Source organism: Salvelinus alpinus, chromosome 26 (assembly GCF_045679555.1).
Source record: "Salvelinus alpinus chromosome 26, SLU_Salpinus.1, whole genome shotgun sequence".
NCBI lineage: Eukaryota > Metazoa > Chordata > Actinopteri > Salmoniformes > Salmonidae > Salvelinus > Salvelinus alpinus.
This window is the reverse complement of record NC_092111.1, coordinates 12748130-12765014: the sequence shown is the minus strand read 5'-3', so window position 1 is coordinate 12765014 and position 16885 is coordinate 12748130. Positions and strand designations below refer to the sequence as shown.

General features: G+C 42.2%; 1 protein-coding gene across 7 annotated transcripts in view; it reads left to right on the top strand.

Moving 5' to 3' along the window:
* The first annotated feature begins 896 nt into the window (after window positions 1-896).
* LOC139554762 (CUGBP Elav-like family member 3) overlaps window positions 897-16885 on the top strand; it is a 41129-nt gene continuing 25140 nt past the window's right edge. For 2 of the 7 annotated variants that reach the window (XR_011670890.1, XM_071367875.1), the window contains exons 1-3: window positions 898-1366; window positions 1925-2204; window positions 7645-7727. Coding sequence is in view for 6 of the 7 variants with exons in the window: in XM_071367875.1 (XP_071223976.1) it covers window positions 2060-2204; window positions 7645-7727 (228 nt within the window). In the remaining variant the exon portion in view is untranslated. Of the gene's footprint in view, window positions 1371-1924; window positions 2205-7644; window positions 7728-16885 lie in introns of all 7 variants that reach the window. The other 5 variants (XM_071367877.1, XM_071367876.1, XM_071367873.1 and 2 more) reach the window with 5 other exon arrangements.

Genomic DNA, 16885 nt, shown 5'->3' with positions numbered 1-16885 from the left:
GCAAATTGAGCTCCGTACCGCATCACCGTGTCCTCCAAAAATGTTTTAATAATGCAGAGGGCTCCAGTATATCGCCCCATTGACATGATTGGTTGATGGTAGGTGGGGGCGGGAGGTCCTGTATAAACACAAACTCAGTTCCTTGACAACTTCCTTCACAACAGCTCTGCTGTTTAAAATCCCCAAATAATGTTTGCTCTGACGTCTGCATAGGCAACATGCAGTAAATACGGTATGGCCACTGCAGTTTTCGGATTGACCATGTAGGGCCTTTAATTGATTAATTTATGAACATGCTACATATGACCGGTGTCAGTAAACGCTGGCAAAAAAAAACATAATTAAATTGTTGCCAGTAGCATAGTTACAGTCACCAATGCTCTAGATAGCTTGAAAACAGCCTAACCAGCTCTGCTAGGGAGAGTAAAATAGTCAGAGTGAGGTGTTCTCTCATTTGTGTCTTGAAATAGCTAGCCAACGTTAGCCAGTTAGCTTGGGTGCTTGACTGTGGTTGAGGTCAGAACGCTGGGATCAACCCTACTCGGCCAGAGCGTCCACATCCAGTGTGCGCTCTGAATGTAAGAAGGGACAATCTGACAACTCTGAATTTACGAATGCCCAGAGCGCACCCTGAGCACTCTCTGGCACTCCAGAGGGAATTTACGAACGCACCCTTAGAACAAAAACATTTAACGACTGGGTCGCATCTCTGGCATCGTTGGGACTATATCTCTCTACTTCTCTATAGGGTCATACATGGGAATTGTCTTAAACAGCCGTAATTCAGTTAACCTGCAGTACCAAAGCAATACTGTAGGTGCAGTCAAAAGCGCGCTTTCAGACCCGAACCCTGGCCATTTGGCAGCAATAGATCGACGGGAGGGAGACACCGGCTTACGACGTCAAATGCAACTAAGTAGACAGACAGAGAGCCAGCCAATGCGCGCGAGCGAGCGGCAGCAATAGCCTCCCATTTCCTGTGTTGGATCATAGGGAGTCTATTCTTATAACCACCAACCGCTTGAATAATCGCAGAGGTTGTCGTTATTATATAAAATCCTAATTTGTGTGTATTTAATGTGGTAAACAGGATTTGTACACAAATAACACCCACAAAAAACTACTGGGGAAAGCATCACATGCTCATGTTTATAGATGAAGAAGGACGTCGCTCGATTTGTTACGTGCGCTCTTTTGGGGGTAACTTGTCAAGGCACGGATTCAGAGGGGTCCTACATTAGACAAATGAATTGAACTGGAGAATAGACACAAACCGAAAAGAAACCCTATTTGATAGGGAACAGAGGAGAAAGGGGGGATTCAGCTAGCAACGAACCTTAAGAAGAAGGAGGATCATAGAGAAATAGTAGGTGATTATTTTGTTGTCCTATTGACGTGGTGTAAAATGACAGATTATGTTCAAGTCATTGTTATTGTCACCCCATCTTGACAAAGGGACCGAAGAGGCTATACGTTGACACAACGTGACAGTATAGCCTATGGGTTTAAACCAGCAGTTTAGACCCATAGACGGTTGAACAAAGGAGTAGGCTACTTCGATGTCTATAATTATTTGCATTCATGTAAATATTTAAACAAATATGTGTATATGTGTGTATATATATATATATATCTGAGTCAGAACATAATTGGTTATCAATTTATCAAATTTGGGGACAGATTAAAAAACATTATAGGCAAAATAATTGCAATTCATTATAATTTCAACATTCCAAGATATTTTGCATAGCTATACCAACTGGTGACCGTGATGTTTTTGTTAGTCAGCCTACACCAGATTGTTCCTGCTCTTCAAAAAATGTAAAGAAAATGAAAGTTATTATACATTTAAGAATGAATTAATAATTTAGTATCGAGCTCTTCTTCTCATCTGTTCCTCTATCGTCCCTCTCCTCGTCTCCAGGACCGAGTTGAAGCCTTTGCCCGTCATCTCTAACTCGCCCAAAGAGCTATAGGCTCTTCCTGCTCCCTGCTCTCACCACCTTTTCAGTGTCCATCCTCGGTGCGCAACGGGTAGCCCCAATCCCACACCGTCTCAATGAAGGAGGCCGATGCAATCAAGCTCTTCATCGGGCAGATACCCCGAAATCTTGAGGAGAAGGACTTGAAACCCATCTTTGAACAGTTCGGGAAGATCTATGAGTTGACGGTGATAAAGGACAAATACACAGGGATGCACAAAGGTAAGGGGAGAGGAAACAATTACTGTGTAGGCTATGCTGTAGAGCGCACGGAAATACTTTATTATATAATGCACAGCTCTATAGAAATATGTTGTCTCCGACACTGTGCATTGAATCCCTATTTCCTTAGTATGGACATTTACTGTAAGTTACAATGCATAGTCCTGCTGTCAGGCATGAGACATTGTTTAGGCTATATGATTGAGGATATTTAGGCTATGCTACCTATGTAACAGGTGCATGGCCACTGGCAGATATGGCCAGTCTGGCCAGCCTACAAAATAAATCTATTTCATAAGTGCACCTGCCAGCTTGTCTTTGTTTTTGGACCAGCTGAACCAATGGGTACGTCTCAAATGGCACCCTATTCCGTATGTATTGCACTACTTTTGACCAGGACCTATAGGGCTCTGGTTAAAAGTAGTGCTCAATATAGGGAATAGGGTGTCATTGTTGAGAAGAAGTTCTCTTTTTTACAACCAAATCTCCATTTTTGATGTAAATGGCATGTTATAGATTGGTCCAGATACCTTTTATCAGGTTTCAAGTATGACCCAGATGCAGACAGTGTCGAAGAAACCAACGTTTGTTTTTAGTACAGGGGTAGGCAAACGACAGGTCAAAGGCAGGCAGAGGTCAGTAATCCAGAGAGGGTGGAAAAGGTCCAGAATGGCAGCCAGTCTCAGGGACAGGGCAGGCAGGGGTCAATAATCCAGTGAGGTAGGGCAAGGTATAGAACGGCAGGCAGGGTCAGGGCAGGCAGAATGTTCAAAACCAGAAAGGACTAGAAAACAGGAGCAAGAACAGACAGGAGCAGGGGAACAAACACTGGTAGGCTTCACTAACAAAACAAACTGGCAACAGACAAACAGAGAACACAGGTATAAATACACAGGGGATAGTGGGGAAGATGGGAGACACCTGGAGGGGGTGGAGACAAGCACAAAGACAGGTGAAGCAGATCAGGGTGTGACACATTTTTTGTGATCTCACATGTTTTTGAGGGGTTGGGTTAAATGCATTCAGTTGTACTGGCTAGGTATCCCTCTTTCTCTAGTATGGGGGGCCCTGAAAAAACATGAACAAAAGCTCCCAAAACACCCAAATATGTCCTTGGCAAAGTTCTCAGTATAGTGATGCAAGTCTTTAGATGTTGTACATATAAAATTGTGTCATGAAATTGTATTTTTCATTTTGTTGCATCTCGAGCGATTCTTCTCTGTCCATTCTACAGGCCAAAATAAAGGAAACACTTGAGTAAATGAGGGACACAAAGTATAATGAAAGCATGGGGTGCTTCCACATAGGAAGTTCCAGACGCTTTTGGAATCTATGCCAAGGTGCATTTACATATATTGTGAAAAACAACAGTTCCTCTCTCAATGCGAAAAATCTTTCCAACATTGCCCCTCGATAACGTCCAAGCCTCGGTGTGGAATGGAACATTGTCATGCTCTGATCCCATATCTCCACGTGGTTTTGCGAACAGGTGTGCACGCAGTGGATGTGGTTTGATGTAGTTTACAATTGAAGTTACTTGCTGCAGTACATCTCCCAGTTCTGTGCTCAGCTCTTTTGCCGCCAGTTGCTCTCGGTGTATCATAGAACGCGTCCATATGGCAGAGGGAGACACATTCATAACTAGAGTGCAGAGGCCGGCCTGCCCGCCATCCCGCCATAGATGAAACCCCATCTGCGCAAAAGCCCACCATTCGATCCCATGTGTAATCTGTTTTTCGTCAATATAGCCACGCAGCATCAACATCCCCTATACCGTTTCATGCTCGGGAATCGTGAGACAGAGCAATATGTCCTCGTAAATAGCATCCCCAGACAAATAGCATCCCCCGACAAAAGTCAATGCATGGGCATCTAATACATGAGCATCTCAGCCCTCACAGCTAACGTCCATTTGGCGAGCATAAGCTGGGGAGTTTTTGAGTCGTTCAGTCAGTTTCCTCAATAGCATAAATTCTTAATTTACAGTGTTATCTGACAAAGGTATTGATGTGAGTTTCTGTGCCTCTGCCTCCCCACACATTGTTTTCAACATATCAATCGCGGCCTGTATTATCAAAGTCTCTGCAAAGTAATTAATTAGCATTTTATTGCATGACATAAGTATTTGATCACCTACCAACCAGTAAGAATTCCGGCTCTCAGAGACCTGTTAGTTTTTCTTTAAGAAGCCCTCCTGTTCTCCACTCATTACCTGTATTAACTGCACCTGTTTGAACTCGTTACCTGTATAAAAGACACCTGTCCACACACTCAATCAAACAGACTCCAACCTCTCCACAATGGCCAAGACCAGAGAGCTGTGTAAGGACATCAGGGATAAAATTGTAGACCTGCACAAGGCTGGGATGGGCTACAGGACAATAGGCAAGCAGCTTGGTGAGAAGGCAACAACTGTTGGCGCAATTATTAGAAAATGGAAGAAGTTCAAGATGACGGTCAATCACCCTCGGTCTGGGGCTCCATGCAAGATCTCCCCTCGTGGGGCATCAATGATCATGAGGAAGGTGAGGGATCAGCCCAGAACTACACGGCAGGACCTGGTCAATGACCTGAAGAGAGCTGGGACCACAGTCTCAAAGAAAACCATTAGTAACACACTACGCCGTCATGTATTAAAATCCTGCAGCTCACGCAAGGTCCCCCTTCTCAAGCCAGCGCATGTCCAGGCCCGTCTGAAGTTTGCCAATGACCATCTGGAGGATCCAGAGGAGGAATGGGAGAAGGTCATGTGGTCTGATGAGACAAAAATAGAGCTTTTTGGTCTAAACTCCACTCGCCGTGTTTGGAGGAAGAAGAAGGATGATTACAACCCCAAGAACACCATCCCAACCGTGAAGCATGGAGGTGGAAACATCATTCTTTGGGAATGCTTTTCTGCAAAGGGGACAGGAAGACTGCAACGTATTGAGGGGAGGATGGATGGGGCCATGTATCGCGAGATCTTGGCCAACAACCTCCTTCCCTCAGTAAGAGCATTGAAGATGGGTCGTGGCTGGGTCTTCCAGCATGACAACGACCCAAAACACACAGCCAGGGCAACTAAGGAGTGGCTCCGTAAGAAGCATCTCAGGGTCCTGGAGTGGGCTAGCCAGTCTCCAGACCTGAACCCAATAGAAAATCTTTGGAGGGAGCTGAAAGTCCGTATTGCCCAGCGACAGCCCCGAAACCTGAAGGATCTGGAGAAGGTCTGTATGGAGGAGTGGGCCAAAATCCCTGCTGCAGTGTGTGCAAACCTGGTCAAGAACTACAGGAAACGTATGATCTCTGTAATTGCAAACAAAGGTTTCTGTACCAAATATTAAGTTCTGCTTTTCTGATGTATCAAATACTTATGTCATGCAATAAAATGCTAATTAATTACTTAAAAATCATACAATGTGATTTTCTGGGATTTTTTTTTTTTACAGACCTCTACATGCTTTGAAAGTAGGAAAACCTGCAAAATCGGCAGTGTATCAAATACTTGTTCTCCCCACTGTATATTACTTAGTATATATATATTATTTTCAGGTTAAAAAAAGTGTAAACCCATTTTTATTGAATTTCTATTTTTTTTTATTGAAAATGAAATACAGAAATATCAAATTAACATAAGTATTCACACCCCTGAGTCAATACATGTTAGAATCACCTTTGGCAGTGATTACACCTGTGGTTCTTTCTGGGTAAGTCTCTAAGAGCTTTGCACACCTGGATTGTACAATATTTGCACATTATTCTTTATAAAATTCTTCAAGCTCTGTCAAGTTGGTTGTTGATCATTGCTAGACAGCCATTTTCATGTCTTGTCATAGATTTTCAAGCTGATTTAAGTAAGAACTGTAACTAGGACACTCAGAAATGTCATCTTGGTAAGCAACCAGTGTATATTTGGCCTTGTGTTTTAGGTTATTGTCCTGCAGAATGGTGAATTTGTGCTTAGCTCGATTTCATTTTTTTTATCCTAAAAAACTCTGTAGTCCTTGCCGATGACGATCATACCCATAACATGATGCAGCCCCCACCATGCTTGAAAATGTGAAGGGTGGCACTCCATGTTGTGTTGGATTTGCCCCAAACATACTGTAACGCTTTGTATTCAGGACATAAATTTAATTTCTTTGCCACATTTTTTGCAGTGGAATGTTTTTTCATTCTATACAGGCTTCCTTCTTTTCACTCTATCATTTAGGTTACTTTTGGAGAAACTATATGAGTAACTCAGGGGCGGCAGGTTAGAGCATTGGGCCAGTAACCGAAAGGTTGCTGGATCGAATCCCCGAGCTGACAATGTACAAATCTGTCATTCTGCCCCTTAACAAGGCAGTTAACCCACTGTTCCCCGGTAGGCCATCATTGTAAATAATAATTTGTTCTTAACTGACTTGCCTAGGTAAAATAAAGATTAAATTAAAATATATATATTTTTTTAACTATAATGTTGTTTATCCAACCTCAATTTTTCTCCTATCACAGCAATTAAACTCTGTAACTGTTCTAAAGTCACCATTGGCCTCATGGTGAAATCCCTGAGCGGTTTCCTTCCTCTCCTGCAACTGAGTTAGGAAGGACGCCTTTATCTTTGTCGTGACTGGATGTATTGATACACCATCCAAAGTGTAATTAATAACTTCACCATGCGCAAAGAGATATTCAATGTCTTCTTTTTTCATTTTTACCCATCTACCAATAGGTACCCTTCTTTGCGAGGCATTGAAAAACCTCCCTGGTCTTTGTGGTTGAATCTGTGTTTGAAATTCACTGCTCGACTGAGGGACCTTACAGATAATTGTATGTGTGGTACAGAGATGACGTAGTCATTCAAAAATCGAATCAACACTACTATTGCACAGAGTGAGTCCATGCAACTTATTGTGAATTGTTAAGCAAATCTTTACTCCTGAACGTATTTAGGATTATCATAACAAAGGGTTTGAATGCTTATTGAACTCAAGACATTTCAGCTTTTCATTTTGAATTAATTTGTAAAAACATAATTCCACTTTGACATTATGGGGTGTTGGCTGTAGCCAAGTGACAAAAAAAATCAACATTTTATACATTTTAAATTCAGCCTGTAACACAACAAAATGTGGAAAAAGTCAAGGGGTGTGAATACTTTCTGAAGGCACTGTATTTGGGTGTTTTTGTAGCCTTTGTTCATGTTTTTTCTGGGGACCCCAAACTACACAACCAGGATGAGGAAGTGATTTGCTGTTTGGGGTAAGTTTTTCAAAAACGTGAAATAACCAAAAAGGTGTCTGGACCCTTCTTTCACATACCATTTACATAGAAAAATAGAGAATTGGTTGAAAAACAACAACTTCCCCTTTAAAATCACAGTGCAACCTGCTGCAATTTCTCTTTGTCCACTGTTGTATCACAGTATACAAATACATCCTTTGTTTAATGGTATAATGTACCCTCAATCCTACCCCAGGCTGTGCCTTCCTGACATACTGCGAACGAGAGTCTGCACTCAAAGCCCAGAATGCACTGCACGAGCAGAAGACGCTACCAGGGGTGAGTGCCCTCTCTGACGTTCAACAGCACACACTGGCGGAGTTCCAAATGGCCCCCTATTCCCTATGTAGTGCACTATTGGCTAGAGCCTTATGGGCCCTGGTCAAAATGAGTGCACTAGTACTACATAGGAAGATCGGGTCGCATTTGGGACTCGGACACTCCCATGAGCAAAATGCGGAACAAGTGGCATTCTACCTCACTGCACTACACACACAGACACAACAGTGTGCCACAGAACAACTAACTCACTCTGACATGTGAGCTCCATTTCCCTTTGAGTTGATATGCCCAAGAGGAAGGTCAGAGGTGGCTTTCCTATATTCCCTGGACATGATGCATCCAGTCAGCGCCTTAGTCATCCTGCTACAACTTCTTTGGTTGTAAGTGACAGCTTAGGGTCATGCCGAAGTCATCTCTCTCTCTCTCTCTCTCTCTCTCTCTCTCTCTCTCTCTCTCTCTCTCTCTCTCTCTCTCTCTCTCTCTCTCTCTCTCTCTCTCTCTCTCTCTCTCTCTCTCTCTCTCTCTCTCTCTCTCATCGCATATTCAAATCAAAGTTAGAGCAGCTTGATGAGCTTAACCACGCAGCAAGTGTGCTGCCAAGTGACATTTATGGAGCAGATTGTGAGGTGACAGGCATTCTCTCTCTGCAGTCTCTATAGAAACAGACTATTGTGTTCCAAATGCTATTCCCTATATAGTGCACTATATTTGACCAGGGCCTATAGGGTTCTGGTCCTCCTTCACTCAGTCTCTGAATATTTTCCTCTCATCTCCCTCTTCTTTTTGTTAAGGTTTACTGAGTTGTATTCTTTGTTAGGTTTTATTACCAGTATTCCCGTTTTAAGATAGTAGTAGGCCAAATCAAAGTTTATTTGTCATACACACAGAACATGGTGTAGTGTACTCGGTACAATGAAATGCTTACTGGTACGCTGAGACAGTGAGGGAGTATGGGTTTTAGTAGGGGCGTCTGGGAGCCAGAGAGGTAGTTAGCACTAGCAGCAATATAAATCATATTATTAGGCTGACCCTCCTGACCTCTCAGAGGAGATCAGCAGGCAGGTTCCCCATCGCTTAACCTTCTCTTCCGTCTCCCCAGTGACTCCCCTCCCAGACCTCCTCACCCAAGTCTTGTACAACCGTCCGAGAACAACCTCCCCCTCGTGTACCCTATCTTAACCCCCACAATGATGAAAACCACCTCATTAGCTACACACTGACTACCACCCCCTAGACAAGTAGTATCCTCACCCCAACTACCAGCTGTGGCGTAATCGTCATCTAATACCACCTGCACTGCCAGAGAATTAACTTCACCATCCTCTTGTCACTGACGCTACAAAGAAATTACATGAAAGTAATTGAAAGACGCGAATACACCAATGCGCTTCTGAATACATAAAGCTGAAGCATGTCATTATTTTTCTGTGCATTTATATTCAACATCCCTTTGTCTCTAGTGAGCTATACACTGCCTGCCATGGTGGAAAATGTTACTGCTTTTAATTGTCCTCACTACACACAAGCTGCGTCCGAAAAGCAGATATAGAAGTAAGAAGGAGAGGGGGGAAAAAGTGAAGGGAGGGAGGGCGGGCGGAATGAACAGATGGTCTGATCTGAGTGGCACCTGGCCTTGTGTTTAATTTCAGGTGAGAGACAATCTGTCTCAAAGCTCACTGACATGGAGGCAGAGGAATAGTGTCAAAACACACTCACACACGGAGGAAGAGAGAGGTTGTAGACAGTGAGGGGAAAAAGACACACAAAGAAGAATCTGCAGCTGTACTCTCTCTTCTCCTTTGCCCATCTTGTACTCATGTCTTCCTGTCTGCTCTATCTTTATCTCTCCATCTCTCCGCTGCTTTCCCTTGCCGTCTGAATTCTGTTTTGTTGCCATCCCAGTATGTCTGGTCAGCTTCTCTACTACAGCTGCTTGAGACAGGTAAAGTCTGGGCAGACAAACATGACTACACAGACACGAAATGGCCCAACTCGAAAATTGCTCCCCATCCCCCAAAATGTAACCTATATATCCCCTCTCCTCTATCCCCTCTCATCTATCCCCTCTATCTCTATCCCCTCTCCTCTATCCCCTCTATCTCTATCGGAGTTAGAGATGAGCTTTCATAATAGTCATCCCTACTGATAAGGGTCAAATGCTTGTTTCAGTGCTTTATTATGATAATGTATCTCTGCTTCACTGAAATCAGAACCAGCCATTGCCCTTTATTAGCAATAAATAACCAGGTGATGATGGATTTAGTCAAATCCGCCTGTGAATGATATTCCAATATTTTAGGACTAGTTTTGAATAATGAAATGTATATAGACTTCATTTTTTGGTATGTATTGCTGGGGCATGTTTTCAGAGATTGATTTGTGTGTGTGTGTGTGTGTGTGTGTAAGGCACAGTGAGATTGTACATGTGTGAGGAGGATGTCAGCTGTATGTGTGTTTAGTGGGGGAGGGGGAGGGCAGGTGTTCAGACTGACTTGATTTGCTGAAGGGGGGGTATGACAGGGAAGAAAACATCCAGAGATCTGGATTGAAGTTAAAGATTTTTACATCTTCATAAAGGGAATAAAAACTTGCACACTGCTCTTGCCAGTATCACTTTAGTTAATTCAGCTTTGTCAGAGCTTCTTTTTTTAAAGATCTTTATAAAGAAAATACCTTCTCCCTAAAAAATATTGAGTTTCAATATCTGACTAAGCTTGACATTTACTCTGCCATGACAAGTCAGATGCATTATTTTGTGAATCGTCTGAAAAGGAATTCATTTCTATCACTAACAATTGAGCATACACACAGTAATGCCTGTGAGGATAGCCTATTTGTTATGTGTGCTGTGTGTCCATGTGTATAAGCATAAAAAGCAGTGAGTAGTCTGAGCAGGGATGATTATAATAATTAATGCATATCTGAGCACACATGTCTGATTGAGCTATTAAAGAGTGTGTGTGTGTTACATTTGCACATGTATGCATATCATTATACACTGATATCAATTTGTGCAAGCCAAGGGATGGTACAGATATTGTGAAAGCTCACCTCACTGTAGAAAGGCTCAACAGCTGTCACTCGAGGAGACTGTTGTGATGAATGTAGAATAGATTCAATTTATGAGGAGGGTAAATGGGTGTGAATTGAAGAGAAATTGGATGAATGGGGGGGTATGGGTAGAAGGGTGGGGGAGGGGGCAGTGTTGTGTTTGAGACCACCTAAAGCGAGACCAATACAAGACCAAATCAAGTCCCAGTCAAGACCGAGACCGGGAATGGGACAAGGGGTCTGAGACAGAGTCAAGACAAATGCAAGTCCAATTCAAGACCATGTTGTGATTTTGTCAAACCACCACCATAATAAGAGTCGAAAATGTCCAGTATTTCACTGTTCATATTTCAGAACAACATGTGGCTTCTTTAGACATTCAGAAGAGTGAATAAAGGCATGTTGAGGGACAATAGAGCCACTCTACAAATGATTACTAACCCAAACACATTCGGGGACAATTGGCCTTCAAAGAAGGGCTAAGGATTTATAAAATAATGATTATAATAATAATAATATTATTGTTTTCAATGATGTTCTAATTTAATCTCTTCAGTTTTTGTAGTACAGGGTTTACACCGAGATATGCTAACTGGATAACAGTCATTCAAGTTCTTGCTAGCTAACCAAATGACACATGGATCTCTAGCTATGTATAGCCACTGAAAAACGATATGAGGGCATGACATGACATCCTACTAGCAGCTAGCTAGCTAGCTATCTAGCTAACGTTAGGCGCCGTGAGTTTAGCTTGGTACATAAATAGATACACTAGCATATTAGCCCAATTATGACTGACTTGTGATCATTGCCCTTGTTAGTTTGATTGTATTCAAAAGGCACTCGCGTATCTGAGCTGTCTTTGTTGCAGGTGCACGGTAACAGTTGCATAAGATAAGAAAAAATAAGAAACCCGCACACTGCTCTTGCTAGTATCACTGCTCTTTAATAAGCTTTATATATCGGCCTTCGTCAGAGCTGTTGTGATTTTTTTTTTTAAATGAACACCCTTAGGTAGAAATAGCTCCACCCACATCCATGCGTCGAAATGGGGTTGGAGGCAAGAGAAAACAAGTCACTGTTACCAAATATAACATTGTGCATTTCATAAATATTCGAATAAAGTGTGCACATAAAACGTGTCAAACACGTCTGTAAAACCATAATGAGGACATCGACTCACCAAGCGAGTTTTGATAAATCATTCGGTACAGCGCGAGAATAACGTCAGAGTAATCTGAAATGCATGCTGATCCCCTCTGAGAGGTCAGGAAGGTCTTTATTTTTCCTCATCTTAGTTTGATTGTATTGACACCAGCCTTAGATACATTCGTCTATTTTTATCCAGAATATTGAGTCATTGAAACTGAAACAGTGCATCCCGAATGGAGGCAGCGAACAATGTACCAGGCCAGCTGTGATTTACAACCTGATAGCAAAACATTTTGGACTGCCAAGAAATGTATTGGTGAATGATATTAATAATGCATTGAACTGCAGCCATCTATTCTGCCAACAATGACTTAGCGTACGTCATGGAACGTTGAGTCAAATATAACCTATTTTTAAAACCTCTTAAATTGGTTTTGTAGCATAAACTGGGAATTTGATATGTTTGACTATTATTGTCTGTTTGTTTCATATCTACAAAGTAGTTAAAACGCTGCCAGAGTCCACTTTAAACTTTAGGTCACCGGTTACTTTGTGTGCTAAATGAGAAATATTTTTTGCAATGGGATGTAATAGTTGTACATTTTGATTGGGAAATGCTTAATGGTTGTGTTTTTGTATTATGATTGGGACCTACGTCAGAGTTTATGGACTGCTTATCATTTAACATTATGCTGTGTGTGACTGCTGTCTTTCCATCAGCCCTATGCAGTGGTGTAGTGGTGCTTTAACATCATGCTGTGTGTGACTGCTGTCTTTCCATCGGCCCTATGCAGTGGTGTAGTGGTGCTTTAACATCATGCTGTGTGTGACTGCTGTCTTTCCATTGGCCCTATGCAGTGGTGTAGTGGTGCTTTAACATCATGCTGTGTGTGACTGCTGTCTTTCCATCGGCCCTATGCAGTGGTGTAGTGGTGCTTTAACATCATGCTGTGTGTGACTGCTGTCTTTCCATCGGCTCTATGCAGTGGTGTAGTGGTGCTTTAATATCATGCTGTGTGTGACTGCTGTCTCTCCATCAGCCCTATGCAGTGGTGTAGTGGTGCTTTAACATCATGCTGTGTGTGACTGCTGTCTTTCCATCGGCCCTATACAGTGGTGTAGTGGTGCTTTAACATCATGCTGTGTGTGACTGCTGTCTTTCCATCGGCCCTATACAGTGGTGTAGTGGTGCTTTAACATCATGCTGTGTGTGACTGCTGTCTTTCCATCGGCCCTATGCAGTGGTGTAGTGGTGCTTTAACATCATGCTGTGTGTGACTGCTGTCTTTCCATCGGCCCTATGCAGAGGTGTAGTGGAGCCTGGAGAAGAGGGTATACTCTAATTTTGCCCCCAAAAATATGAGTTTTCCTATAAGTTTTTCAGATTTTCACTCTTAAAATCACACTTTTTAATTTATAGAAAAAATACAAAAATGTGATGGTCTAAGTTCACAACAATGCTTAAACCATGTCTACGCCACTGATGCAAACAGCACATGATGACAATTGCGCATCACAAATAGCCTACTAACCAACACTTGAAAACCCATTGTTGCCTTAATTAGCATTTACTGTTAGATATCATCACTGGCGATTTTAGCATGTAAATCTTGGTTGGGCAAACAAAAAAACTAAAAAATGAATGCATGCCAGCAAAGCCACAACACAACACTAAACAATACATTAATTGCACTATAACGGTGACAAACGGTGCCCACAAACTGTTACGGCCTACATAAAGCTGTCTCAACAGCAGAGTCCCAACACCTTACCACTGCTACACCTGGCTATCAGCAGAGCCTTGTCTGGCAGCGAAACAGTTCATTCAGCCTCATTTACTGCCTTTAAAAAAAACATAGCAGATATGGCTGACTTGCTTAAACAAATGTGGTTTCTACTGACAATTGAGATGTACACACTATGACATAAGGGGACGACGAGCGGATAAGAGGCAATCCGTAATTTCGATTAAGACATTAATGAGCGAGCTAGGACAGACGTAGTCAATATAACTATTTATTCAGCACCTTTGTAATGTACAGTGACAGAATTAAGAACATGGGCCGTTCTTACAGTATTCTCCCTGTACACCAAGTCAGAACCGTAGGATAAATAAAGTGGGCACATAAGCAGACAAAGAAAGCTCTTACAATATTCGATGATGACATTTCTCTAAAACAGGCTATAGGCTACATGTGCACCACCAACGCCTAACAGCTTACTACACAACATACCCTTTGTATTACTTTCTTAGCTACAGTATACATATTACATCATTTATATAGCAGCATACAATACATTTTTGGACTCACCTTGTTGTGCTCACTTGAACAGGAAGGTGGCATGGCGGTCCTTCGTGGGCAAATTTTGTCATCAAACGTTGTCATTAAAGTCTGGCATTCTCTGGATTTATGGTTCTTTCAAGACAACTGGGATCTCGGAAGGTCAAATCATGATGACGTCAATGATCTTCAGGTCGGAGCTCTAGAAAGAGGCCCGAGTTCCCGACTTGCAATTTCCGAGTTGGATGACCGTTCAAAACGGTCATCCAACCGTATTTTCCCATTCGGAGTTCGTTTTTTCGGAGTTCCCAGTAGTCTTGAACGCACTGTAATCAGATTTCCCAGTTCCGAGTTTCCAGTTGTTTTGAGCGAGCAGAAGTCATGCTGGATTGACAGCATGGCCAATGTTGAATGTTTATCCTTTTAAGCTTGCGTTAGAAACCCTTAAACCCAGACTTGGGACCACACACCCACTCCACTGAATAGCAGGCTAGTGATTGCTTTGCAGTGCTTGCAGTTAGCCACTGATCCTTCCAAACCACTCATTGTTGAATTTGCAATTTCCAACTTGTTGTTTGATACATTTTATCAAAATATGTCCCTTTTAATTATTTCTCTTCATATGACAAGGATTGAAAAGGATTTGCCAGTAGATTGTCGACGTGATTCATGATGATGACTGCTAGCTTGCTAGCTAAGATTTAGAAAGTATGATGTTGACATGATTAGTCCAATCTAAGCTACTGTAGATATAATGTGATTTGATCATTTTATCTGTGGCCAATGACCTTGATACTTATTGGATGGGTACTTCTAATATAACTCTATAGCAGCACCCAAGGGTTCGAATTTTCAAGCTCTACACTTAGACTTGGCGGTGATGTAGTGTCCCCATGAGTGACAGAACACTGAGCCAATCACAGCGCAACTAGAAAACATTACCAACCCCTACGCTCCATATTTTCCGCTGGCTGCCCCACCGCCACAGAAAGCACTGAGCTAGGCTAAAACAACTGCATTTTGGAGCTGCCTTAATCAAGAAAGAGAAAAAGAGACAAAGCTTTATTAACTCAATGATGATTATTTTATTTTACATTGTTTGCAAACTGATATGAGACAGGTATTAATGCCAAAGTAACATGCAAAACAGGCAAGCTAAATAGGTGCTAAACAGGTGGGTCTCAAAACACCGAATGACCGGTCACCACTGGATATCATAAGTTTAAACGTCTTTCCTACCCTACCGGATACCGATGTCATTCTTCTGTGAGCAGTTCCATGCAAAAAACAGTTGAGAGCTGCCCACTCTTGCTGAACTGCAGATGATATTCCGCTGAAACGTGTGGCGCGCATGTGAATATATTTCACGTACTTTACAATCGTGTAGGTTACTTTGTGCATTATTTCTCTGTTGTACTACATAATTGATCATTCGTATTCCTCCACTACACTACTTTGATACGCATCACTATGGATTAAGAAGTGAATATAAGCAATAACCTCTGAAAAAAAGTGGATATACGGTTTATACCTGCGTCTACCATTCACTACACCACTGGACCTTTGTGTTTTACAGAAGGTGCACTCTCCTACATGAGTGCGCTGGTATTACGATTGCTGTCCTTTCAGAATCATGAACCTGTCACACACTGAAGGCCTATAGGTTCGTCACTGTGCAACATGTCTATAATAGATATAAAGGCTGTTAAGATATTCATGTTTTAAGGAAGGAATGTATATATTTGGCCTCGTGAAGCGGTTTTATGCTCTGATAATTGAGTTTTCTACTCCCCTGTTCTCTGGAAGAAATTACAAAGTCCTCACTGTCCGAGAATGAGACAAGACCTGAGTCAAGACCGAGTACAAATGTATCCGACACAGAGATAAGACCGAGATACTACATATGTGGTCTGGAGCCCGTACTTGAGGGTCTCGAATACTACAACACTGTGAGGGGGTAAGAAATTAATGAACGTTTGACATAATGAGCAACGGGTGGCAGTGGGGGTTGAGGAACGAGGCAGTACGTTAATCATCTTAAATACAGACATCTGTTACAGAGAGGGTGGGGGTACGAGTTTGTGTTTGTGTGTGTGGAAAACGGCTCTTATTATAAAACTCATCAGGCTCTGTTAACTCAGGCGCTCTAGGCCAGCGTTTAATCCAATGGAAAGTATTCAGACCCCTTGACCTTTTCCACATTTTGTTACGTTACAGCCTTATTCTAAAATTTAATAAATGGTATTTTTTTCCTCATCAATCTACACACAATACCCCATATTGACGAAGTACCAATTTTTTTTTTAAATGTTTGCTAATTTATAAACATTTTAAAAACTGAAATATCACATTTACATAAGTATTCAGACCCTTTACTCAGTACTTTGTTGAAGCACCTTTGGTAGCGATTACAGCATCGAGTCTTCTTGGGTATAACGCTACAAGCTTGGCACACCTGTATTTAGGGAGTTTCTCCTATTCTTCTCTGTAGATCCTTTCAAGCTCTGTCAGGTTGGGTGGGGAGGGTTGCTGCACAGTTATTTTCAGGTCTCTCCAGAGATGTTTGACCGAGTTCAAGTCCGGGTTCTGGCTGGGCCACTCAAGGACATTCAGAGACTTGTCCCGAAGCCATTCCTGCATTGACTTGGCTGTGTGCTTAGGGTTGTTGTC